Consider the following 26,712-nt stretch of genomic DNA (forward strand, 5'->3'; position numbering starts at 1 on the left):
TATCTTCATGTGTTTTTTTTTTTTTGTAATGACAATGTTGATAATAAAGCCTCATGATAACATGGCGTAGCATAGTTCAAAAGCCCCGAGTTTGAATGCCAGCTCTGTCACATATTAACTGTGTGACGCTGGGCAGGGCACTGAGAGCTACAGTTTCCTCATTGTGAAAGAAAGGTGATCACGGGGACCTCAGAATGGTTGTGAGGATTAAGTTACACACCAAAAGGAAATAGTCTAGCACAGAAAATGGCTATAATAGGCATTCAATACATTCAGTGCAGAAAATTTAAAATCTCTATTGCTTTGTAAAATAATATTTTGAGACAGAGAGCATGTGCACATGCGTGGGGCAGGGGCAGAGAGAGGGGGGAAGAGAGAGAATCCAAAGCAGGCTCCTCACTGTCAGGACAGAGCCCATTGCAGGGTTCGATCTCAATCCCACAAACTGTGAGATCATACCTGAGCCGAAATCAAGAGTCAGATGCTTAACTGACTGAGCCACCCAGGTGCCCCTCCATCACTTTTCATTCTACTGGCTTTCTGTTTCCTCCTTTACTCAGATCAGAAAGATAATTTTAAATTTTTTCAAAAGCTTTTTTGAAGTTAGGTATTTTCTGATCATGAGAAGTTGGTAGACAGCGTATTAACCAAAGATGTTTTTTCTTTTTTGGATCATAAAAATCAATAATAAGACAAATCACTCCTAGGTTTAGGCTGGGAATCAGGAGGAGGAAGAAGGGGAGGTTGAGAGAGAGAGTCCTCAGTCTGCTGGTAGAAACTTGCCAACCCTTTATTTAACTCCTGTGGGGAGGTCTTGGTAGGGAAGCCTCACCTAAGGGATTCCTGCCTTGGTTAGCAAGAACGCTCTGGAGCTTTCCGTGAGTTTCCATGGCAGAGCCATAGCACTGGCTCTCCCATCTACTGGGCTTTGCTGTAGATGGGTGTGGCCAAAAGAAGACCACAGGAATTCACCGGGAATGAGAGCTGCAAGACTGAACTTTATTTCACCCAGCAACAGAGAAGCAAAATGGCATTCTTCTCTTTACATCTTATCCCATCTTCTCGTTCTTCCATGCAGGGCTGGTGACAGAAGTTGTTGGGGCTACTGTGCCGGGTGTGAAGATTCTGCCCACCGGTCAAGAGACCTCACTCCCAGATGCTAGCTCGGCCCCTGCCTCCTGAGGTCGGCCTGTGTATTCGCAGGGCCTTAGATGCCTCTGTAAGCATAGTAAAACTCTGTTAATCTGCTATCATTCAATAAAAAGTGAAGCCACCAGTCGACAAGATGAGACTTTTTCCTGACATCATCGGTTCTTTATTTAAAAGTACAGGTAATATTTGAAATGAAATAAAAACTCAGAAGTTCAAATGCACCCAATAAATCAAAGTAGCAGGGACACATTCACGCACAGGTAAGCGTAGCTGTTTAAAGCCTTATCTTGTTTCCCTAAGCAAAATCGTAGCAAGGGTTATCCTTGTGTTATAAGGCACTTGGAGAAAATCAGATTGTTCTCTTTTGCAAAAATCAGTGCTCTTCAGTGTCATAGCAAAAAGATGATATGGTCATAAAATGAGGCCAGAGAGAAATTTCCTCATGAAATTTCTGAATGAAATTTGCATCACATCTTATGATATTCCCTTGTCAATTATTTTAAAAAAGTTTTCCTTGGCAAGCCTGCCTCTATATTACTTCTTTTGCTGTCCATCCTTATTATTAAACTCAGAGCTGCTAAAAAGTCAGGATTACTCAATCTGGCCTGGACAACAACAACAAAAAACTCAGCAGAAAAGTCCTATTTGAAAGCCTCGTTGCAAAGACTACTTCATGAATAAACAAAATTATGGAGTTATAGGAAACACCGTCACCCAGAAAGAGAATTATCAGGACAGCTTTATGAAGTGGGAGTAATGTAACTAGTCGTTTTGGAAACAGAAAGTCAGTTTATCTACTTCCCCCCTGCCCTCTCTTTGGCCACTCTGTCTTTCTTGTTGTCCATCTTTAACCTCTGGAGGTTTTATTATTGTTTTTTTTCCCATTAAGACATTCAGCAGTCACTCTTGACTTCTCTTATTTTCACATGTGTGCAGGGATCAGATGCCACATTCAGAATGTCGAGAATTTTTGTGTGAAAATCGACGGCATACAGTTTAAGGTATACATTCATTATCAGAAAAGCAAATTGCCATTAGGCCATAAGCCACATCAGTTTGTCCATTTTCTGTGCTCGTTAAGAAAACTTCTGAGGAAGTCCCAGAGAGGATTTAGGATTCTGCACACAGTTTTAAGTCATCCATAGAGAGATAGAAAGTGTCCCCACTGGGAGTCTCACTCCTTCTCTCTAGACTGTTCTGAAGCTTCGTGGCTCTCGGTGCATTCTATCAGGATAGTTAGACAACGGGGGGAAGGAATGGTGACATGTTAAAGACTCGTGGCTGCATAAATTAATACAAAGCATCAGAGAGATCAAAATCATGAAATTCTTTCATTTCCACAGTTGGATTCATTCCATTAACTGGCTTCCAGGGGCGTCCGGGACATTTGGGGGATCCTTTTTCTGGGAAGTCAGGAATCAGGTTAAATGAGAGGCTACTTTTTTCTATCTGGATGTCAGGGATCCAATCATCATCACCCTCTGTGGGAGTTGATGGTATGTTAGCCATCACAGTTGCAATGAGGTCTGAGTCCTGAAAGGCAAGCGAGGTAACTGCTATACCTGGCTGGGCTGGGTAAGGGAGGGTGGTTGTCGGCCCTTCTGTCTTCTCTTGTGTCTGTGCAGAAGAGGTAGTACTCTCTTCAGAAGAACTTGCCGAATGCTCTGTTCTCCAGCCATTGTCCTTTTTATAGTCTTTTCTTTTATTTTTATGTTTTCCATGGCCATGGCCATGCTCATGTTTATGTCCATACGCTAGGCCACGTCCCCTTTGATGTCCCTGGCCAAGGCCATGTCTCCCTTTGTGTTCAAGGTCATAGTCAAGTTCCCGCTGATGTCCATGACCAAGGCCATGTTGCTGTCGATGTCCATGGACAAAGACATGTTGCTTTTGATATCCATGGCCAAGGCCACGTCCCCTCTTGTGCTCATGGCCTTGGTCATGCTCATGTATAAGGCCACGGCCAAAACTATGTTTCATTTGCTTTCCATGGCCCCAGCCATGGCCACGAGTGGGTCCTTGTTCTTTATCTGAATCCTGCTCTTCATCTTGTACAAGAGCCATGGAAGTGTGGGGTGGACTTACAGTTGTTCCTTCCTGTGTTTTCTCCACTTGCACTGATCGGAAAGGTGAAAACCCTGGAGGCCTTTTCATCAACATGGTCTAAACGGGAAATATTAAGATGAATGCATTACTGTGAAAGCCATACTATCAATGAAGAAAAAAGGGACTGAATCTTGCCAAGGCTATCTTGATTTACAATGGGGCAAATCTATCAGACTTTAAATACTATATTAATATTCCAAGGGGGATAAAAATGAATATTTTTTCCTCTTTTGATTGATTTTATAATTTGGGGGTATTGCTCTTCATACTCTAAGCTGGAGAGTTTTTTCTTCATCTGGAAAAGTTGGGTGGTTGAACTACATGATCTCTAGGGTAACTTCTAAGCCTATGACTATATAAGCCACAACACATTATTTATTCATTGACACTGTTTCTATTAGGACAATTACTGTCTTTATCCTAAAAGGCCCTATGTGGGCTTTTATGAGCTGAATGTCTACGGAGCATATACCCACAAACAATGTGTTTGTTGGATTGAAGCACATTAGGACATGCTCACAAGCTTGAAATGCAGTCTTTGTATAATGTTTGTGTTAGACTATATACGTGCACACACTTGGCAAATACCTTTATCAGAAAAAAGTGAGAAGAGGCTGTTAACATTGAAGATATGGACTTGTGGGTTATTTCTACCTACAATTTCACTACCTGTGAGAATGTGATGGTTAGAGGCAGTGTTTGGTGGTAAAAAGAGCATGGTTCTGGGAGTCACACAAGTCAGACCCTACCAGTTACCAGCATGATAGTGAACAGGGTGGGGTCTTACTTGATCTAGATTTGAAGCCGAGCATCACTGGCTTCACTTCTCCCATCTGTAAATAGGAGAGTAACAGCACCTGCCTCATAGAGGTGTCAGGAGGAAAATATGTATGAAGCTCTCACTGCAGTGCCTGGGACAGAGAGTGCACTTGCTAATGTTATTATTTACCCTACGACTGCAGCATCTTTGTCGTATTTAGTATCACATCCTTGACAAGAGGGAAAGTCTCACTTACCTCTCAGGGATCTTTTACAAATTAAAAAAACAATGCAAACAAATGCTTCCCAAACTTGAACATGGGTATGAGTCCCATAGCGAGCATGTTAAAATGCAGATTTTGAGTCAGTTGACGTGGAGTGGGAGCTAAGATCTGCATTTCCCCAGTGCTCCTTGGATATAAGCAGTGGGCCCTGGAGAGCTGCGCCTCACCGCAGGCAAGCCTCGAAGGTACACAGCTCGTGTCTGCTCTCCACAGCAGGGTGTGCACTTTGCCAAGAGAGCACACACTGACAATGGGATGCTGACAGTGCGCGACAAGTAGTCAAGAGGGTTGCTTCGCTCGTGTCGAGCCATAAAGAGATCAGCACAGATTCGCGAGAGTTCTCCCCATTTTAAGAAGACAGTCTCCCAATTCATTTAAATAATGGTGTATTTCCAACCCCCAAATATGACTTTTCAGAATGAGCCACACTGACCCAAGCTGACTGTAATGAGAATCATACCTGTTGCCGTGATTGACAGTGGACAGTAGGGTAAGTTTTGTCCTCCCAAGGTATCACATAAACTTCAGCTTTACAGTCTAGAATTTCCTATCCAAGAAAACAGAAGTCAAAAGGCAGAACAGTGTTATTCATGCGATGCTTAAACAATTCTAAGACATCAAAAAGGTTTCCGAGGAATAAGTACACAGCCGTGTTACTACTCACGCCATACTTATCGGCCTTGCAACTTTCTGTCAACTCTTCATTACTTTCCTTGGAGCACGTGGTTTGCCTGGCTGTGAACTCGATAGAGAATTTCTTTCCAGCCACCACCTGCACAATGAGTGCAAAGAAGGGGCCTAATTAATATTGTATAATAAATCATATGTTTTCACCCTAAGAACTTTTAGGGAAGAATATCACCATTTGAATTATATACCGACCAAACGAGAGTTGCACAGAAAAGTACAAATGTTTGACAACAAAACTTTCAATCTGTACGCATGTGAAAAATATTTGGCTAATGGCTGGTCTTGTTTCCTTTCCTAAATGGGATGTGGAAGCAAGCTATAATTTCTATTTTTAGATCTTTCTGAGCTTTATTGTTCAATCGCTGCAAAATTCATGAATGACTCAAGGGCTCAAGCTGTCATAGAATCTAAGAAAAGCAGGAAGAAAAACTTAAACATTTTTTTTTTGTTTTTTGTTNGAAAAACTTAAACATTTTCTTTGAGACATCTTTTGTCCTGCCAAATCTTAGGTTAGAGAAATACTGAGTTGGTACCACCATAGAAATTATGTAATTAGAAAAATTATTTGGATTTTTGAGTTTACTTCTCTTTCATTTTTATATTAAGAATTTGGTTTTTTAAAAATGTTTATTTATTTATTTTGAGAGAGAGAGAGGCAGTGAGGGGGAGAGAGAGAGAATCCCAAGCAGAGCTCCATGCTGTCAGCACAGAGCCTGATACGGGGCTTGATCTCACAAACCATGAGATTGTGACCTGAGCCAAAACCAAGAGTTGGACGCTTAACCAATTGAGCCACCCAGGTGCCCCCTATTTAAATCACCCACTGTCTGAAATTTAGTTATGGTAGTCTGAGCAGACTGTGTGTGTGTGTGTGTGTGTGTGTGTGTGTGTGTGTGTGAGAGAGAGAGAGAGAGAGAGAGAGAGAGAGAGATTATGCAGCCATCAAGAGAATACATCATGCATATCTGTTGACCTGGAGGGATGATCCTTATTGAAAAAATGAAATTATGGATGATAGTACAATCCCATTTCTGTAAAAGCAAACCTCAACAGCTTCCCTATCTCCTTATACTTTGTAAAAGCATGGGAAAAGCATGATGGGAGGCAGGTGAGGAAAGCAGAATTGTAGGAAGAACTAAGCTCCTCCTCCGTCTTTCCTGACATGGTCTTAGTGGGTAAGCATGGTTAAAATTTTAAGACAAATATAATATTTAACTTTTAAAACTCCAAGTGTATGTGTAAGTAGTGAGGAAGGTTCTAAGAGGGTGTTAGAGTCTATGCTTTTGTGGACATAAATTTTCTTGCTCATTTCAGAGTATGCTTTAATCCAATCTTTTGGCTTTAGAGTTGATCAATGTGATGTTGCCTTAGAAAGTTGACAACATATTATGCAAACCACAGCTGTAGGCTTAACTTTGATCAGGGTCCAGAGAGGAGGAACGAAGGAGACCTAATACCATCTTCTGTTTGTGGACTCAAGGTCACATCCATATTGCCATCATCATCAAGTATCATTCGTATCAGAAGTCTTCCTGCTTAGGGACACCTGGGTGGCTTAGTCGGTTAAGCATCCGACTTTCGCTTAGGTCATGATCTCACGGTTCTTGGGTTCGAGCCCCGCATCGGGCTCTGTGCTGACTGCCAGCTCAGAGCCTGGAGCCTGTTTCAGTCTGTGACTCCCTCTCTCTCTGACCCTCTCCTGCTCACGCTGTCTCTCTCTCTCTCCTAGAAATAAATAAAACATTAAAAAAAAAAAAGTCTTCCTGCTTAAATCCAACCTGCCCAAGTTTTTTCTCCCAAGTAGAGAATACTATGTAGCAATATAAGTTCAATATGCATTTAAAAAATTAAATTAACAAGCTAGAAAGATATAAATAAATATTCATCAGATCTCAGGATGAGGAAGGTCTTTCCTAGGTGAATAGCAGAGGAAGGAAACCTAAAGGAACGGAATAACTGTCAAAATTTGACTAGATAAAAATGAAAACCGATTCTCAAAAATCACAGTGAGAAAAGTAGCAAGGCAAATTGGAAAAAATATGATGAAGGATCAATATAAAGCCCAGCACCAAAACAAATGGGCAAAGGACAAGAAGAGAGATTTTAGAAAAGAAGTTAAAATGGTCCTTTGTCCTGGAAAAAAGCATTTACTTCATTAGTAACCAAGGATATGCACATTAAAAATGCAATGCAGGGGCGCCTGGGTGGCTCAGTCGGTTAACCGACTGACTTAGGCTCAGGTCATGATCTCATGGGTTGTGAGTTTGAGCCCCACATTGGGCTCTGTGCTGACAGCCAGCTCGGAGCCTGGAGCCTGCTTCAGATTCTGTGTCTCCCTCTCTCTCAGACCCTCCCATGCTCACACTCCTCTCAGAAATAAAAAAAAAAAAACATTTAAAAATGCAGCGCAACATCATTTTTAATCTTGCGTGTTCGCAAAGATGAAAACGAGTGATGGTGCGTAATGTTGGCCAGGTGTGGGAAACATGCAGCCTCAATTCCTGCTGGTAGGAATAGAATTCAAGACCATTTATCAGTGTCTTAATATGCAGTTGATATGAATGTAAATGGCAGTTTTGCCAATGACTATGATTTTGTAATTTGGCAATTTGCATCATCTTACACATATACATATCCCTTGGCATTTCTAGGACTTCATCCATGGAGAAGTTCCTTNTGGCATAACTGCCAATGATTTTGTAATTTGGCAATTTGCATCATCTTACACATATACATATCCCTTGGCATTTCTAGGACTTCATCCATGGAGAAGTTCCTTAATATGCACACACAGATCCTTGACGTATATTCATTTGAGCAGAAGCAGGAAAGAACACTGATGGCAGTAGCAGCAGGGGTGAGGCAAAACAAATGGCATGTGACAGAAATCACAGCCATTCACATGTGAAAAGTGGAGAAAATAAGTTCTCAGTTTCTGAAATATGCAATCAGTTTGAAATGGACATGCATTCGAACAGGACTAAACATGCAAAGCCAAGGCAAGACTAAAACTGTAAAATAAATCTTTAGCAACTTGGCAGATTGGTCGTTTGGAGGTTGGCTCTTAGCAACTTCATCTTAATGATAAACTGGGTTTTAGTAAATTGGTTGCTTCCCCCAAGGCTGCCTCAAATATCTATGAGCAGTCAAATTCTTCTCTTTAAACACAAACATCAGTTATACTGGTTCCCAATGCAGAGCCAAGGACAGTGGTAAAATTAGTAAGCAATTCACATATAGGCTATAAGATCACTAATTTAGGGAACGCCTGAGTGTCTCAATCGGTTAAGCACCCAACTTCAGCTCAGGTCATGATCTCATCATGGTTTGTGGGTTCGAGCCCCATGTTGGGGGCCTCTGTGCTCTGTTAGCATAGTGCCTGGAGCCTGCTTAGGATCCTGTGTCTCCCTCTCTCTCTGCTCCTCCCCGCCTCAAGCTCTCTCTCTCAAAAATAAATAAAATTAGGGGTGCCTGGGTGGCTCAATCGGTTAAGTGTCTGACTTCAGCTCAGGTCACAATCTCACGGTTCATGGGTTCGAGCCCCGCGTCAGGCTCTGTGCTGACAGCTCAGAGCCTGGAGCCTGCTTCAGATTCTTTATCTCCCTCTCTCTCTGACCCTCCCCTGCTCATGCTGTCTCTCTCTCTGTCTCCGAAATAAATAAAACATTTTTAAAATATGTAAAATAAATAAATAACTAAATAAAATTTTTAAAAAGATCACTATTTTTATAGCATAATTTACAGACCTGTACCGTTGCACTTTTTACTTCGTCAATCTTGAAATAGAAAGTTCCATTATTCTCTGCATTAAGCTTTGCGGTGGAATGATTCAGAGGCACCCACAGCTCTGGGCTGTTGACAGGTATCTTTTTGGGACAGCCAACGCAAATCTTGGGAGGTGGCTCTACAAAATCCTCTCCTGAAAAAAATCAGCTTTTAAGTCAGTTGTCCACGGAAAGAGAAGGGTAGCCTAGTACCTCCCCTGCACATGATCTGGCATCCATTTACAGAGGGTCACATGACAGCCCAAGGCCCAGGAGTGAGTGGGTGGGGGTTGTCTGTCTGACCTTTACCTTACTGCCTCTTCTCTCTTCCTCTTTTCACAGCCAAGTGTGTTTAGGGAAACATTCAATCAGGAGACATTAGTGGCTCAATCTATATGCTGTACATTTCCTAAGTTTTTGCATTTGTTCTGGAAACTGCCAAAAGCAATGCTTAACCTAAAGGAAAGACTCTCTGGTGGGAAAAGTGTAAGTCCTGTTATTACGGGGAGCAGGCAGCTTCAGTCATGCTTCTCATTGGGAAATGTATACAACTAGCTTCCAAGGATGAGAAAAGCTGACTCTTGGCATAAGAAATAAGGACTTGACCATAACGTGCAGTACTTCCCTTTCTCTCCATTATAACACATAGGGGAAAAAAATTAATTTGAAAGGATTTTTTTCACTCTAAGTGGTCAAAAATGAGATGCAGCATTCCCCATTTATAACATCTGATTTTCGGGACATCTTGCACAAAGAAGACGGGCTGGTGTTGTACCCAGAGGCCAGCAATTTCCCCTTTTGTCAGCACATTCCTTTCTGGCTACTTGCAGAGCCATCTCCCTTACACATGCTGCCAGACAGTTGGGCACAGATGGGCTAAGTTGTTCTCAGTAAGGTCTGCTGGTCATATAGACTTTATGGCAAATGATGGACACCAAAGCACAAGTTCTGTGACAAGACCAAGCCAGTTGTCAAGGACCAACATGCACTAATAGAGTATTAGCACGCATCAGCTCCTACCTGGATAGAGTTCACACTTCTGAGACAAAGAAGCAATTCTTAGCTGTGGATCCATGTGTGCATGATCTGTACATTCACCGATATCCTGGTTTTTAAAGAGGACATAGGTATGTAAAGTAAACACATGTTTAAGAACTTTGAAAATAAACAACTAGTATAACTAAAAATAGTATGTTGACTTTACAAATCATCATATAGAGAACCAAAGCAAACTACAGTCTAATTGCAAAGGAAGAATAAAAAACAATTAGTTAACAGCATCAACAGCAAACAGTAGACACAAATCCACAGAAACATGAAACGAGATGTCGAGAATACCTAGTATAGAAATAATAACCATATAAATGAATGGATAAAGTTGTCTTTTAGAAAGGCAAAGTCTTTAGATTAAGTTAACAGAAAATTAATGTGTTACATCTTCAAGTATAATTTCTGATAATAAAAAAAGATAAAGAAAGGGTAAATATAATGGACGAGCAAAGCTATAGGAGGCAAAAATGACAAAAAAAGAGCTAAAATACAATTACTATAGGAAAAAGTAAAATGCAAGGTAACAGAAAACTCACAAATTTGTAAAAAAGATTATTTTATTTTTGTAAAAGATACAGTCTTGAAGCATGGAATCAAGATACGTAAAGCAGAAAATATATAGGAATAGAAATGGATACAAATCATTGTGGTGGGAAAATTTAATATACAAGTATAAACCTAAGACAGGCCAAATGGATAAAAAATAAATAAATAAGGTCACAGAAGACTTGAATAACATAATACAGATTTGTTTACATATTTTCATATGATACACATGATTTAAAGTGAAACTTTCATAAGTATGATGCAAAATTTTTAATCACTTCTATCTTTGATCACAAAAAAGGCTCAATAATCAAATAAAAAATAATACAGACCATGTCTTTGGCCTCAGCATCAAAAAGAAAACAAAAACAAAAACACCTCCCTGAAAATTAATAACATAAATTTAAACAAAAAAATAAACAACTTGGAAATATAAACATATTTGCCTAAATAGGTAGAGTTCCTTAGATAAGAAAAAAAGTAAAAGACAAAAGAAGAAAAATGAGAATTCCACATTGTATTGCCAGAGTACCATTTAGAATTAACTCCTGGCCTTATATGTTTTTGTAATTTAAAAAGGGAGGCAAGAAACAAACGAAACAACTCCAAATCTAGGTGTTTCTCTCAAGAAGCTCAAAAAAGAAACAGATTAATAAATAGGTTCAAGGGAAATAAGAAGGAGAAAACAAGATAAAACCAGTCTATAAACTGTTCAAAACTGGTAAATTAGAAAACAGAAAGCACTAGCGTTAAAAAATAGATCCAGGGGCGCCTGAGTGGCTTGGTCAGTTAAGCATCCAACTCTTGATTTTGGCTCAGGTCATGACCTCATGATTCATGAGACTGAGCCCACATTGGGCTCCTTGATGACAGCTTGGAGACTGCTTAGGATTCTCTCTCTTCCTCTCTCTCTCTGTCACTCCCCTGCTCATATGCTTGCTCTCTCTCTCTCTCTCTCTCTCAAAATAAATAAATAAACATTAAAAAAAATAAATCCAAAAGATCCCTCTTGGGGTAAGGGGAAAAAAATCAAATGTATACAAAAGGCAACATAGCAAAGTATACAGAGAAGTATAAAAATATAAGAGAATATCATAGGGGCACCCGGGTGGCTCAGTTGGTTAAGGGTCTGACTTGGGCTCAGGTCATGATCTCACGGTTTGTGGGTTTGAGCCCCGTGTCGGGCTCTGTGCTGACTGCCAGCTCAGAGCCTGGAGCCTGTTTCAGATTCTGTATCTCCCTCTCTCTCTGACCCTCCTCGGCTCTCTCTCTCTCTCTCTCAAAAATAAATAAAACATTAAAAAAAAGAGAGAGAATATTATAAACAAGTATATGATCGTTTAAATCCCAAAGAAATAGATACTTTCCTGGAAAGCTATAAATAATCAACATTGATTTAAAAACAAGAAGAAAACTTGAATGGACCAATGACTGGAGAAAGAGAGAATGCTATTCTCATTCTATAAAACTATAATCAAGATATCAAAACCTGAAAAAAATAGAATGCACATATAAACACATGCCCAGAAAACTGTTAAAACATTTTCACTTGCAAATATAGATGTAGAACTCCCAAACTAGAAATAGAATCCAAAAGCATATTTAAAGAATAATTAACCCTAACAAATAGAGTGTAGTTTAAGAATCTAAAGATCCTTATTAGGAAAGCTGTCAAAACAACATAACAGATTAAATTAAAGAAATTGAATATATTTTAATATCTATTCTAATGCTAAATGCAATACCAATTCCTTATTTAAAAACAAAACAGAACAAAACTCTTTAAAGAACAGGAATGTAAGGATGCTCCCTTAACATGACAAAGAATGTCTATCTGCAACACACAGCAATTATACAGAATAATAATGACAAAATTCTAGAGGCTTTCTCAATAAAATCAGGAATAAAACTTGATGGTGTGTAATCACCAGTTTTTTCAAAAATTATCTCTGGCTGTTCGGTCTATTCACTGAGACACGGAACAAAAAAAAAATAAGTATCAGAAAAGAGAAAATAAAAGTATTTTTTTGCATAAGATATTGTTGTATGCCTAGATTAAAAGAATCAATGGGAAGCTGTGGAGCTAATAAGAATTCAGTGAAGTTGCTAAATATAAGAAAAATACATAAAAATTGATACAGTTGTATATAATAATAACTTATTTAAAAGAGAAAAAAATAAAAACAAAAGGATTTAATTCCTAATAGCAATAACCAGAAACAGAAAACAAAATGAAATCTAGGATGATCATTAGTGAGAAATATTCTGGATATATATAAAGACAAAAAATCACCCAAAATTGTCTGTATCCCCTACAAAAAAGACAAGAGGGAAATATACTAAGATATCTTTGGATGTTTGGGCATGTGTGATTCAGTGTTATTTTTTTCTATGTTTCTGCATTTTCTTAAAGTTTTCTATACATGTATATTTCTAATAAAGTAACATATACATAATGTCATATTTTTTAAAGATCCAGGGAACACATTTACAATATCTTCATTTTGGATGGGGAGAGGGTGCTGGAAGTAGCCCAAAAGTTCTCAATTCTATCAGAATATTTAGTTCACCTGAGAAGCTTTTAGATCATTCTGATTCCAGGGACACACCCCAGACCACTTACATCAGAACATCTCTGGGGGATGGCCTGGGAACAGGCGTTTTTTAAAGCTAGCTGAGTGATTCTAATATGGAGCATGGCCTGAGAACTACTTATGAAACCTCTTAGGCAGTGCTTTTCAAGCCTTAGTATGCAAACGAATCACCTGAGAAGCTTGTTAATATGCAGATTCTGATTCTGGAGTCTTGGGATGCCGTTGAGATGCTACTTTTCTGATGCTGCATCATCATGCTTTGAATGACAAGGTCTTAAACTATACCAATGTGGGCAGAACAGTTCATTTCTATTTCATGCCTTTGAACTATGATAATACCTCTGTGAGACAGGTGTTGTTCTTCTTCACTCTTTTAAAAAAATTTTTTTAATGTTTATTTTTGAGAGAGAGAGAGAGAGAGAGCACCAGCAGTGCAGGAGCGCAATGGGGGAAGGGCAGAGAGAGAGGGAGACAGAATCTGAAGCAGGCTCCAGGCTCTCAGCTCTCAGCACAGAGCCCAGAGCCCAGAGCCCAGAGCCCGATGTAGGACTCCAACCCACAAGCCGCAAGATTATGACCTGAGCTGAAGTCGGATGCTTAACTGACTGTGTTCTTTTTTCACTCTTTTATAAATGAGGAAGTGGAGGCTCAGAGAAGCTGCACCAAAAATCTGATTGGCTTTGTGACTGCAACTGGCTCTTGTGTCTATGTCTCTGTGTTGCAGGCAGAAAACTAAATTGAGGCCTTACAAAGAGATGCAGGAAGATTAAAGCTAGAAAGGATGTAGGCTTATGTAACCTCAAATGGTTAACTAAACGTAGAAGCAGGAGGTGTTAATAGATGCTTGAACAATCAGACTTGAATCAAACAGACAAAGTTAAATAGTAGTGCGAACATATGCTTTTAGAGGATTCCTCTCTCTTTTTACTGTTTTTTTTAATTAAGGTAAAATATATACAATGTAAAATTTTCTAGTTTAAACATTTAAAAATGTACAATTCAGTGGCATTAACTGCATTCAGTGTCATGAAGCCATCACCACTATTTCCTAAAATTTTCATCACCGCAAACACAAATTCTGCACCCATTCAACAATAAACCCCCAGTCTCCCTCCTCCAGCCTCTGATAAGCTCTAATGTACTTTTTGTCTCTCTGAATTTGCGTGTTAGGTATTTTGTATAAGTGGAATCACACGTTTGTCCTTTTGGGTCTAGCTTATTTCACTTAGCATGTTTTCAAGGTTCATCCAAATTGTAGTTATGTATCAGATTTTCTCTCCTTTCTACAGCTAAACATTTTCCATTATTTTATACATATGACATTTTGTATACCCATTCATCTGCTAATGGACCTGTGGATTATTTCCACCTTTTGGCTATTGTGAATAATGCTACAATGAATATTGGCATACAAGTATCTGTTTGTGTCCCAGTTTTCAATTTTTTGGGGGTCTATACCTAGGTGTCCAGTGCTGGGCCATTGGTAACTCTTAGGTTTTTCTTTTTGAGGAACTGCCAAACTGTTTTCCACAGGGGCTGCATCATTTTGCATTCCCATCAGCAATATGTGAAAGTTCTAATTTCTCCACATCTGTCCCAATACTTGCTACTTTCCAATTATTAAAAATTATAACCATCCTCTGGGTGTGAGGTGGCATCTCACTGTGGCTTGCAGTGACAGTCTTCCGATGGCTAATAATGTTGAGTATCTTTTCGTGTGCTTATTGGCCATTTATAGTTCTTCTTTAGAGAAATATCTTTTTAATCCCTTTGCTTATTTTTAAATTGGGTTGTCTTTTTGTTGTTGCATTGTAGGGGGGTCTTAATATATTCTTCATCCTAACCCTTTATCAGATTAAGTGATGTGCAAATATTTTCTCCTACTCTGTGAATTCTCCCCCAATTATGAGATAAGTATATGCTTCATCAGAAACATTGAGAAGGACTGAAGGGTTCCAAAAAGTATGAAGAATCAGAAAAAGCACCTGTATTTCCATCTGAAAGTTAACAATATTTTATATTTCGGCATATTTGCTTTCATCACTTTTCATACTTACGTTTACTTTATATATTTCAGTGAATGTATATGTATAGTAAAGTTTTGTACCCTACTTTTTTTTATTTTACTTAACATATTATAGCCATTTTACTAGGTCACCAAAACTCGAAACATAATTTTAATGGCCACACATGTTCTACTACATGGATATACTGTAATTTACTTAACCATTCCCTACTGCTGAAGATATGTTACTTCCAATGTTTTTCTATTAATAATAACACTGAAATTAACCCTTGCTGTCTGAATTTCTCATTTTCTTCCCATAGAGTAGAATTCTAAAAGTCAAATTACTGAATTTAAGCAATCTTATATCTGTAAGTGCTTTTGCTAGATGTGCAGCTTCTCTGGCCGGGTAGGTAAGGCAGCTTGATCAGAGCTGTGTGCTTCAGAATCCCCAAGGGAATGTGAATCAGCAAATGTCATCTCACATTTTAGTGACTGAGTCTTCCCACATAGCTGAGACTTCCCATACTTGGAAACACTGGACATAAAATGCTAAGAACTTTATAATTAGATTTTTGCCTTACTTACACCACTCAAAAGGGACGTGCAGTCTGGAGTTAACTCCAGAAAATGTTCCTTGGAGCAATTCGTCTGCACAATTGAGTAAGTAATTTCATAATTCCATCCAGCCACCACCTGAAACAGTTTTGGATTGAATATTTAAAAGGCACTTCAAACATCACTCACTCACAGGGTTATGATGAGCGTAGGATGCTGCCTGGTATATTCTAAGTGCTCAAAAGTATGAATGATGATTATTACGAGGCAGAAAGCATTTCTAAATAAATATCGAGCACTTTATGACTCTCACTCTCTCCCCACAGGCACATGCACGCGCGCGCACGCGCGCGCGCGCACACACACACACACACACACACCACACTCCTACACATCTTACCAAATGCAATATATGCGTGGAGTTACTGTATTTCCTTAAGTAAGACCTAGCAGTATTTCCTCAGCTAGGCAGCAGGAAGAAAGTCTTCCACTGGATTTGTGACACATTAATAGTGCTGTTCTAGATGGATAAAGAAAACTCTGGAGCTCTGGGTAGGTCCTCAGCTACCCAGACTGCCAGGCAATGAGATTTCTCCTGCTTTATCTGGGGCCAGTTGCACCTGATAGCTGGATATGGACATAACTGTGCAGAACGCATGTCACAGCAAATTGGAAGGTTCATTAAAAGCAGGGCATGTTACTGACCAAAGTGAATCCTTCATAATTAGAGGCTGAAATACAAGGGACCCGGGCAGCTGTCACTAACTGCTTAGCAAACTGAGGCAATGAAAAGACCAGATTTGCAAATATTTACTTTTTTGCCTGATGGTATGGAACCTATGATTTAGAGGGTACCAAGAAAGCTGTGCCGACTTTTTAGGTACCATTTAATTTTTGGAGCCAAGTCTGACTCATGACTGTGAGGTAATAATAAAATTTTCTTATAACCCGAAGAACAGATGGTTCTCCCATTTCACTGTCTCTACAAAGAACACGTAATACTGATTGTCACGCGAGATGAAAAATTAAAGAACAAACCTGTCTTTGGGCCCTTTTGACTTCTCTAAGAGCAAAGAGGTGGGAATGATGGGTGTGGTTGTTAAAATGTTGAATGGCGTGTCTGAGAACGGGCTCCAGGTCAGGGCTTGCGGTTGATATGGGGTGCACACAGCCAAGGCAGTCATACTGGTTTGTCACCACAGGGCCCTCGGCTTGACAAACAGCAGGCAAAGGGCATCATTAATGAGTGAAACCTGTGTTTACGTACACTGCCCTAAAGAAGTAACATAACTTAGAAGGCCCTGGTAAACTTTCTGGTAAATCCTAGGATGCATTAAAAAAAGAGAATGCGAGGGGTGCCGGGGTGGCTCAGTTGGTTAAGCATCCAGTTTTCAGTTTCGGCTCAGGTCATGATCTCACGGTTCACAGAACTGAGCCTGGCATTGAGCTCTGTGCTGGCAGCACAGACCCTGTTTGGTATTCTTTCTCTCTGGCCCTGCCTTGCTCTCTCTCCCTCTTGCTCCCAAAATAAATAAATAAACTTTAAAAAAAAATTTAAAAAGAGAGAGAATGCAAGACTGCTTTTTAGCCAGAGAGATAAGCTGTATCATTTACTTAGGAACATCTTACATGCAGACTATTGTGCATAGTTACTTTAAATTTATTTAAAACTGGGGTGCCTGGGTGGCTTAGTCGGTTGAATGTCCAACTTCGGCTCAGGTCATGATCTCACGGTTTGTGGGTTTGAGCCCCACGTTGGGGTCTGTGCTGACAGCTAGCTCAGAGCCTGGAGCCTGTCTTCGGATTCTGTGTCTCCCTCTCTCTTTGACCCTCCCCTACTCATGCTGTCTCTCTCTCTCTCTCTCGAAAATAAATACATTTAAAAATTTTTAAATTTATTTAAAACTAATTTTAAATTATAGAAGTAACATGAATTTAGGGGCACTTGGATGGCTCAGTCAGTTGAGTGTCTGACTCTTGGTTAAGGGCTCAGATCATGATCTCACAGTTTGGGGGTTCAAGGACCACACTGGGCTCTGCACAGGCAGTGCGGAGCCTGCTTGGGATTCTCTCTTGCTCTCTGCCCCTCCCCCTTTCCAACACATCTCTCTGTCTCTCTCAAAAATAAATAAATAGACTTTTTAAAAATCATGACATAAGGGAAACTGGCTCAGTCGGTTAAGCATCTGACTTTGGCTCAGGTCGTGATCTCACCATTCACTAGTTCAAGCCCCACAATGGGCTCTGTGCTGACAGCTCAGAGTCTGGAGCCTGCTTCAGATTCTGTGTCTCCCTCTCTCTGCCCCTCCCCTGCTCGAACTCTGCTTCTCTCTCTCTCAAAAATAAACATTTTATAAAAACAAAGTGACATGAATTTATACTCTTAGAAAAAGTAAAACGTGACAGGTACATTATTATTTATTTTTTAGCATTAATTACAGCTCCTTGAAGCCTGGCTCAGGGCATAAGACATTTGTAATCCAACAAGGGTGTTTTGCACCTGCTGTCAAGTGCCATGTGCTGAGTGCTGACCTAGGCACTGTGAGTACAGTCATTCCTTAGTAATGGTCACTGCTGTGAAGCAGCGAGCAAAGTTGAGTGAGAGAGACAGAACTGCAGATGGGTCATTTCAGTATAGTCTGGCAAGAGCTTAGAAAGTCAGGAGCCCAGAGAGAGCTCAGGCAAAACGTTCCTGAGGAGAACAGGCCTGAGCTAAGAGGGTCCAAGATCAACCAGGCAGGGTGCCTGGGTGGCTCAGTCGGTTAAGCATCCAACTCTTGATTTTGGCTCAGGTCATGATCTCATGGTTTGTGAGATTGAGTCCTCGCATCAGGCTCTACGGGGACAGCCTGCTTGGGATTCTCTCTCTCCCTCTCTCTCTGCCCCTTCCCTCCTTGCGCTCGTTCTCTCTCTCAAAATAAATAAACTTAAAAAAAAAAAAAAAGGATCAACCAAGCAACATGAGCTATAAACCTTGAAGGCAAGGAAGGATGGCTCCCAAGAAAGCAGGCTGAGTCAGGGACAGTGGTGTGGGACATGCTGTGTATACATTTTGCCAGAGTTTAAAGCAGGAGGCAGCAGGGGAGAGGGGGATGGTGGAGGTCTGGACACTCAGTGCAGAGTCCTCTGCTAATGAGCCCAAGCCACACTTGGGAGGCCAGGGCTTAGTAACCATATTCCCAGGCTCTCAGGCTCCCTGGTGGGCCTGATGAAAGCTCAGGGCCCCTCCGCAGGAAAATCTATATACTCACAGTGCTCTCCACATAATTTCAGGGTATTCCTGGACCCTCTGAAGTCAGTTAAGAATGGTCTGCTGTAAGAATGGGGAGCCACTGAAGGGATTTTAATAAACCAATGTAAATGGTAAAAAAAAAAAAAAAAAAGGACGCTTGCATTAAATTACAAGGTCATGTTCCTAACAGCCCTAACCCACAGGTTAGGAGACGCCGCCCCGACGTAGGAGGCCCCTTCCTTTGCCCAGCGGACTCTCCCTGCCCAAGCTCGTGCGATCGGAACAGAATCAGGAGGCGGGCGGACAGTGCTCTACACCCCGCCCTCCGTTCTTAGCTGGTGGACCCTGCTGTCCCTGCAACTGTTTCTTGGTCTCCCTGAAAGTGTGTGCGTCCAGTTGAGACTTCCCGGCTGAATAGTCACGGCTACCCCCAGTTACGGTGATGGCGGGGAGGGGGGGCGGCAAGGCAGAAAACTGCAATCCCACGGGAAAGGGGAGAGAACTACTGATGGAAGAAGAGTGCGCGATGAACAAGAGGGGGAAGGAGGCAGAGAGGAGTGGAGGCGGGTGGGCCCCTCCAGCTGTGACTGGGGGTGGGGAGGGGAGACGGAGGAGGGCTTGAGAAAGTGGAGCCTCCTCTGTGTCCCAGTGATTTTCTACCCTGCTCCAAAATGTCTAGAGAGAGGTTTTTAAAATTAAAAGAAAGATTTTGACTTTTGATTCTGAAACACATCTGGCTACCAAGGTTTCAGATGAGGGATGTGGACGTAGAAGTAAATTCTGAAGGTTTAGTCAAGCTTTGTCTCCCACAAATACAATTGCCACGTACTGGATGATAAAGTTTGTTTACAAGTTCTTTTTTTTTTTTTTTTGAGAGAGAGTGAGAGACAGAAAGAACAGGGGAGGGGCCGAGAGGGAGAGAGAGAGACTGAGAATCTTAAGCAGGCTCCATGCTCAGCACAGAGCCTAACATGGGGCTTGATCTCAGGACCCTGGGATCACGTCCTGAGCCAAAACCAAAAGTTGTCTGCTGCTCAGCTGACTGAGCCACCCAGGTACCCTGAGATAAAGTCCTTAAACTGCATAATTAAAACCTACTCCAAAAAAAAAAATTTTTTTTTAATTACTTGTGTGCTCTTTCTGCTTTTGGATTGGTCTTTCTTTGAAAGCAACTTCTTGTAAGGACTGAAAGTTAAGAAATACAGTTTGTCTGAGTACCATACGAATGGCTAACAGTGTCACAATGGTGAGGTTCAATGGGATGTGGTTCTGAAGCCTCATATACTAAAACCTTGTCTTACAGAAGGCCAATTTCAGGCTCTTGGGATTGACCACACTTAAACGTGCCTATTCGTCTGTGCCTAGCACATCAGACACTTTAGGGAAGGAGCATTGGGTGGATCTGTTGATAATTTGCTTCTTACTTGTATTCCAAAGAAATTTTGTTTATTGAGGGTCTACAATACCAGCTCTGCTAACTAGTAGCTGTGGGATCTTGGGCAAGATACTTAACTACAGTGGGCCTCAGTTTCTCATCTATAAGGTGGGGATATTCATGCCTACCTCATAAAGTTGTGGGGTTTAAGTTCAATATATGTGAAGCAATTAGAACTGTGGCTGGCAGTGAATGCTCAGTAAATGTGAGCTTTTATCCCTATTATCTTGGTTATCATTGATATGCTATTATGATGGGACTTTCCGGCGTATCCTCCATTTTTGGTCTACAACAACCCTCTGATGTAGGAATTACTGTTACCCCCTTTTGTAGATAAGGAAGAGGAAAGCCATCCAAGAAGGTGAAGAACTCAGCAAAGTCCCAGGCTAAGTCTGACCTCAAAACCTGTGTTTGTCAACCTCCCTCTATGCCCACAATTGAAGGCAGTCCTTATGTCATTGCATCTCTTCTCAGAGCCTTGGCACACAGAGGACAGAGTGCTGCCTGCAGTCAGGAGGGGAGTGGGGATGTGCTGAGGGGATGACCCGCCTGAGCCTGGCCCTGACCTTGGACTCTGCTGCTCCCCCACCCCGCCCAGCCCCGCCCCCAAGGCTGCCACCACCTGGAAGGGGCTTCCTCTAGGTTCATTTCCTCCCAGGGCAGCACCGAGAGATATGTCATTTACCTGGAGTAATCTGGCAGGTCTGCGTAGCCACGGAGAATTTCGCATTCCCTCTCTTCCCCACGGTCGCAGAGCATTCTCCTGTGGCCTAAAAAGAGAGAGAGAGAGAGACCATTTATCTTCATCTTTCAGATGGAGAAGTATACCTAGTATTATGACTCAATATGGCTTTCTCTTTTTTTAAACTTGCCAAAAAAATTTTTTAACAAGTCTTGAGACACAAGAAGGAAAGCTTTTGTAGTCTAACGGTTATTATTTTTTTAACAAGCTACCAAGATCATGAGACACTGGAGGAGAGGCACAATAAAAGAGGCGGTTTTAAAGTACATTTCCTTTTCAACAAAATGTATGCAGTGCCTTAGAACCAGCCTGCTAAGCCCTCCTCTTAATTTCCCTTTTAATTTCATTGTTGAAACGATGCGCAGGAGACCAATGTTGTGACATTACAGGTGTGAACCCACGGACTCTGGCTTGCTTCTGGGCACTGTCCGTTCTCCCCTGTCATTAAGGCCAAACGACCGGCCGTGCTGTGCCAGGCACTCCGGCATTTGGTGAAGATGGCCATTGGTATCAAAAGAAGGTTCTTTGCATACTGTATTTCACTTCATGCTCCCACAACCCGATGTAGGCAATGCTAGCTGCCCTTTCCAAGGCAGCACACCTGTTCTGAGTGGTCAGCTAGTTGGGTGCAGAGGAGAATTTACACTTGAGCAGATATAATTGAAGCATCCCTGATCTCCCCTCACCAGCCCTCGAGCTTGGCCCAAATGTTGATCTGTTGTGTCTTTGGGGACTGTCTCACTGTCCTAATTGGTCATTAGAGTCCCATTTCATGGGAGGGCTTTTTCTTTGTTGAACTTCTGGCCTCTCCATGCTCTGATAGAGAGAACGGGGACACAGACAGCAAGCATCTGACTTTTGTACACGTTGGAGGCTTTACATGCATCCCTCGCAAAGAGGCTTAACAGTATTAACATCTCGAGCTCTAAGCAAAAAAAAAAAAAAAAAAAAAAAAAATGCANAGAAAACTGGGGGCTTGGGAACCATCAACCCACTTACAGCTTGTTCAGCTTCTTTGTAGTCACAATCCTGCCACGTTTTGTCACTTTGAACAGAGCAGTCTCCCTCCCTGATTTGGTACTTGAAGGAATAAAATGTGTCCGGGTCATCCTGGAAAAAAAAAACAAACAAAAAAAACAACCAAAAACACATAGGGCTCATTTAGTTGCTCCAAATACTTTGTGTGGGACCCAATGCAGATATGAATATTTGATTGACTTAACGAGAGTGAAACATTTATTAAAAACACTGAAAGTTATAAATATTTATGTGGAAGAATGTTCATAATATGTTTACAGACATGTATTTGTAAGTTACAAAGTTATCCATAATATTAGACCATTTTTGTGGAAACCAATGTATAGGTACACAAATGGCTTTTAGAAGTCTGGGAAGTTATAAAACAAAGGTGCTAAAATGTTTGTCTTTCAGTGGTGTAGGTACAGCTGTTTTCCTTTGTTCTCTAAACAAACGTTTATGAGTTGTCTTGTTAAAAAGTCAACATATATTTCTTTTACACTAAGAGAACAAGAAGCCTTTTTCATTTTCAAATAAAATGTTAATGGTTATCTCTGAATGGTGGATTCAGTTTTGGTCACTTTAGTGTTTTTATTTGCTTTGGTTTTTCTGTTATGTCATGAGATAATAGATAAAACATTTCATGCGAAGGTGCTTTAAAGACCTGTGAGGCCTGAAAACATAAAACTCCTGGAAGAAAACACAGGCAGTAATTCTGCTGACGTTGTCCTTTCTCTGACATTCTCAGCCAAGGGCAACAAAAGCAGAAGTAAACTGCTGGGAATACCCCAAAATAAAAAGCTTCTGCACAGTGAAGGGAATCATCATCAAAATGGAAAGGCAACTTACTAAATGGGAGAAGATGATTTGCAAACAACATATCTGATAAAGGGTTAGTATCTAAAATATATAAAGAACTGATACAACTAGGGATGCTTGGGTGGCTCAGTTGGTTAAGCGACCGACTTTGGCTCAGGTCAGATCTCACGGTTTGTGGGTTTGAGCCCCGCGTCAGGCTCTGGGCTGTCAGCACAGAGCCTGCTTCGGATTCTGTGTCTCCTTCTCTCTCTCTGCCCCTCCCCCACTCATGCTCTGTCTCTCTCTGTCTCAAAAATAAATAAATTATTAAAAAAAAAAGAACTGATACAACTCAACACCAAAAGAATAAACAAAAAACAAATAACCCAATTAAAAAATGAGCAGAGGACCTGAACAGACATTTTTCTAAAGACAATATACAGATGGCCAAAAGACACAGAAAAGTTGCTCAACATCACTCATCATCAGGGAAATGCAAGTCAAAACTACAGTGAGATAACATTTTACACCTGTCAGAATAGCTAGACTCAAAAGGACAAGAAATCACAAGTGTTGGCAAGGATGTGGAGAAAAAGGAACCCTCTTGCACTGTCAGTGAGAATGTAAACTGCTGCAACCACCCGAGGAAACAGTATGGAGTTTCCTTAAAAAATTCAAAATAGAAATATCATATGATCCAGCAATTTACTACTGGGTATTTACTCAAAAAACCCCAAAACACTAATGTGAAAAGATATACATATCTATGTTTAAGGAAGCATTACTAATAATTAGCAAGGTATGGAAACAAAAGTATCCATTGATAGATGACCGGATAAAGATTTGGCAAATATATAATGGACTATTACTCAGCCGTGCAAAAAGAATGAGATCATGGATGGAGCTAGAGGGTAATATGCTAAGGGAAATAAATCAGATAGGGAGAGACACTACCATATGATTTCGATTATATATGGAATCTAAAAAAATGAACAAACAGATGAACAAACAAAAATCAGAAACAGACCTCTACAAGAACAAACCAATGGTTGCCATAGGGGAGGGGCTGAGGAAGTTATGGGTGAATTCACATTCACATTACGGGTGAATGGGGTAGAAGATATGGTCTTCCAGTTATGGAATGAGTAAGTCATGGGGATGAAAGGTACAGCATAGGGAATATAGTCAATGATATTGTCAGCGTTGTCTGCTGACAGATGATAGCTACACATAATGTGTAACACAGCATAATGTATAGACTTATCAAATTACTATATTGTACACCTGAAACTAGTGTAACATCGTGTCAACTCTACTTCAATAACAAAAAAAGAAAGAAAGAAAAAAAGTGCAAAGGTGCCGAGTTAGATGAGCTTTCTGTATGTAAAATCCCGACATGTCAAGCAGCAAGGGACGGGAGAGGTGATGCTGTCCAGCCCTCCACTTTGAAGGCCCCGAGTAGATGGGCATGGCCAAGGCAGCCTCAGCACCTTGGAAAGATGGGGCCAGCCCGGAACCCAGGTCTCCTGACTCTCAAAGCCTGCTTACATCATGTTATTTGCATCTGGGATGATTGAGTCAAACAGGATAGTCTCTAAAGTTCCTTCCAGGTCTCAGATTTTGATATAGAAGTGGGGGGGGGTGCCTGGGTGGCTCAGTCAGTTAAGTGACCGAGACTTTGGCTCAGGTCATGATCTTGTGGTTTTGCCTTGCGTGGGGCTCTGTGCTGACAGCTCAGAGCCTAGAGGCTGCTTCAGATTCTGTGTCTCTCCCTTTCTGCTCCTCCCCCTTTCTGCCCCTCCCCAGCTAGCACTCTCAATAAGATAAATAAACATTAAGAAAAATTTTTAAAAAAAGATGTAGGTGGTTGTGGTATAGATGGTGCCCACGTGGCAAAGTAAGGCACGATTTGATAGGTATTTCATTTATTTATGTATGTATGTATGTATTTATTTCTTTATTTATTGAGAGAAGGGGGGAAGGGCAGAAGGAAAGAGAAAGAATCTTAAGCAGGCTTCACACTCAGCACAGAGCCCAATGCAGGGCTCAGTCGAACGACCCCGAGATCATGCTCTGAGCTGAAATCAAGAGTGGGAGTCTCAGCCAACTGACTGAGCCACCCCTCTATGGACATTTTAGAACAACAACAAAAAAACCCCCACATTTGCCATGGACGTCCGCCAAGGAAGATAACACGAATTGACTGTTGCTGGAGAGTGCCAGGACCACAGGTCTACATCATGGCAACAGAACGGCTCAAATTTACTTTCAGAGAAAAAAAAAAAAGAAATTCTGTCCACTGAGCTTTTTTTTTTTTTTTTTTATCCTGGAAATGTCAAATGACTAGCTTTTCCCCTCTGCCAAAGCAAACAGTTACATAACTATCACAGGCGCAGAGGTTTTTAATGAAATTCATTTAAACTAATTATTGAAAGACCTGTCTTTTTAAAGTCACAATACTGTCAAGATTTGTCTTCGACCCGAGTGCACCAATATGTTATAAAAATTATTAGAAAACACCTAGAACATCGCTGTTACCCTTGATGCATTCAGCCATACAGACTTCCTGGTAGATATTTTGTCTAATGCATGTTAATCTCGTTTCTGCCTCCTCTTAGGTATAACTCCCCTTCCCTCTAGCTTTATTGAAGTATAGCTGACAAATAAAAATTACACATATTTAAAGTGTGGAATGTGATTTATATATGGTATATATATATATATATACATACACACACATTGTAAAGTGCTACAAAAAGCCGATTAACATGCATCATCTGATGTTACCTTTCGTGTATATATACACAGGGTGAGAACACTTAAAATCTAGTCATCTAGCAAATTGCAAGTATATAATACAGTATTATTAACTATAAGCACCATGATGTACATCAGATCCCCAGGACTTATTCATCTTATAACTAAAAGCTTGTACCCCCTCTGACCAATATCCTCCATTGTGCCCAGCTCTCAGCCTCTGGCTACCTCCCTTCTACTTTCTGCTTTGGTGTTAGACCTTTTTAGATTCCACATATTAAGTGAGATCGCACGGTATTTGTTATACACTCCCCTTAAGCGCCCCCTCCCCACCTGAGGTCTGGAGGTCTTTATTTAAAATTTTGAACCAAAATTTTGTAATGTTTATTTATTTTTTGAGAGAGACAGAGTGCGAATGGGGGAGGGGCAGAGAACGAGAGAGGGAGACACAGAATCTGAAACAGGCTCCAGGCTCTGAGCTGTCAGCACAGAATTCAACTCCAGGCTCGAAACCACGAATTGTGAGATCATGACCAGAGCTGAAGTTGGATGCTCAACCAACTGAGCCACCTAGGTACCCCTGGAAGACTTTATATTTTAGGCTAGGGCTAAACACTCAGGAACTTCTTTTGCACCAATCCAGCTGAGTTCCTGGATTCTCCTACTCTGCATAGTTCCTTTCAAATAACTCCATTTACCTTTGTTTCCTTTCACCAGAGATGCTGCTTCTCTGATCCCCCAGGAACCCAAGCTTGGTGGCCCAGGACTAGTCTATACCCTGCCCCTCACTCCTGGGCCAAAGAGTCGAATGCTTCCACCTCTGCTTGTCAGTTCTTTGGCGATTGTTGGGGTGTGTGTGGTGGGAGGTGGGGGGTGGGGGGGGGGAAAGNCACAGCTCACTCACCGTCCTGGTGACCTCGGTTACACGGTACAACACGAACTGATTGCCACTTTGGTTTCTACTGTTATATTTCTTCAGAGCAGTGTCCACAGCCTTAAACAGGTCCTCATCATTGCAGTCGATTTCCTGTGAGGCCTCCTGGGTTAAGCTTGGTAGCAGCCTGGAGCAAAGGAGAAGCATGGCAATTAATTTCATGGTTTAGCCGTTTCCCTCCGGGAGCTGAGAGATGGTTTCACCAAGAACCGGGCGCCAACTCAAACGCTGACTTTAGCTATTCTCAACCCTTTCTCTCCCCTGTGCTCCCCTCTCTCTGCCTCGGCAC

General features: G+C 41.1%; 1 protein-coding gene across 1 annotated transcript; it reads right to left on the reverse strand.

Annotated features, from left to right (window-relative positions):
• Positions 1-978: 978 nt before the first annotated feature.
• Positions 979-26,712, reverse strand: KNG1 (kininogen 1). The gene is made up of 11 exons (XM_077754416.1): positions 26,394-26,712; positions 21,917-22,027; positions 20,861-20,945; positions 16,547-16,719; positions 15,539-15,646; positions 9,776-9,860; positions 8,738-8,910; positions 4,966-5,073; positions 4,762-4,848; positions 3,238-3,315; positions 979-1,217 (listed from the first exon to the last, which is right to left on the reverse strand). Exons 1-11 carry the CDS (start codon positions 26,583-26,585, stop codon positions 1,137-1,139), a joined length of 1,281 nt encoding a protein of 426 aa, XP_077610542.1. The 5' UTR covers positions 26,586-26,712; the 3' UTR covers positions 979-1,136.

Source organism: Crocuta crocuta, unplaced genomic scaffold (genome assembly GCF_008692635.1).
Source record: "Crocuta crocuta isolate KB4526 unplaced genomic scaffold, BGI_CrCroc_1.0 scaffold70, whole genome shotgun sequence".
In the NCBI taxonomy this organism is placed as follows: domain Eukaryota; kingdom Metazoa; phylum Chordata; class Mammalia; order Carnivora; family Hyaenidae; genus Crocuta; species Crocuta crocuta.

What these genes read in the sequence shown, in the direction of transcription:
- KNG1 (XM_077754416.1), bottom strand. Translation starts at nt 26,585, where the DNA reads ATGAAATTAATTGCCATGCTTCTCCTTTGCTCCAGGCTGCTACCAAGC. An exon ending in ACAAAGAAGCTGAACAAGCT is followed by an intron (nt 20,946 to 21,916) that starts GTAAGTGGGTTG and finishes CTCTCTTTTTAG; the next exon opens with GCCACAGGAGAATGCTCTGC. An exon ending in GCAAGGCCGATAAGTATGGC is followed by an intron (nt 4,849 to 4,965) that starts GTGAGTAGTAAC and finishes TTTCTTGGATAG; the next exon opens with GAAATTCTAGACTGTAAAGC.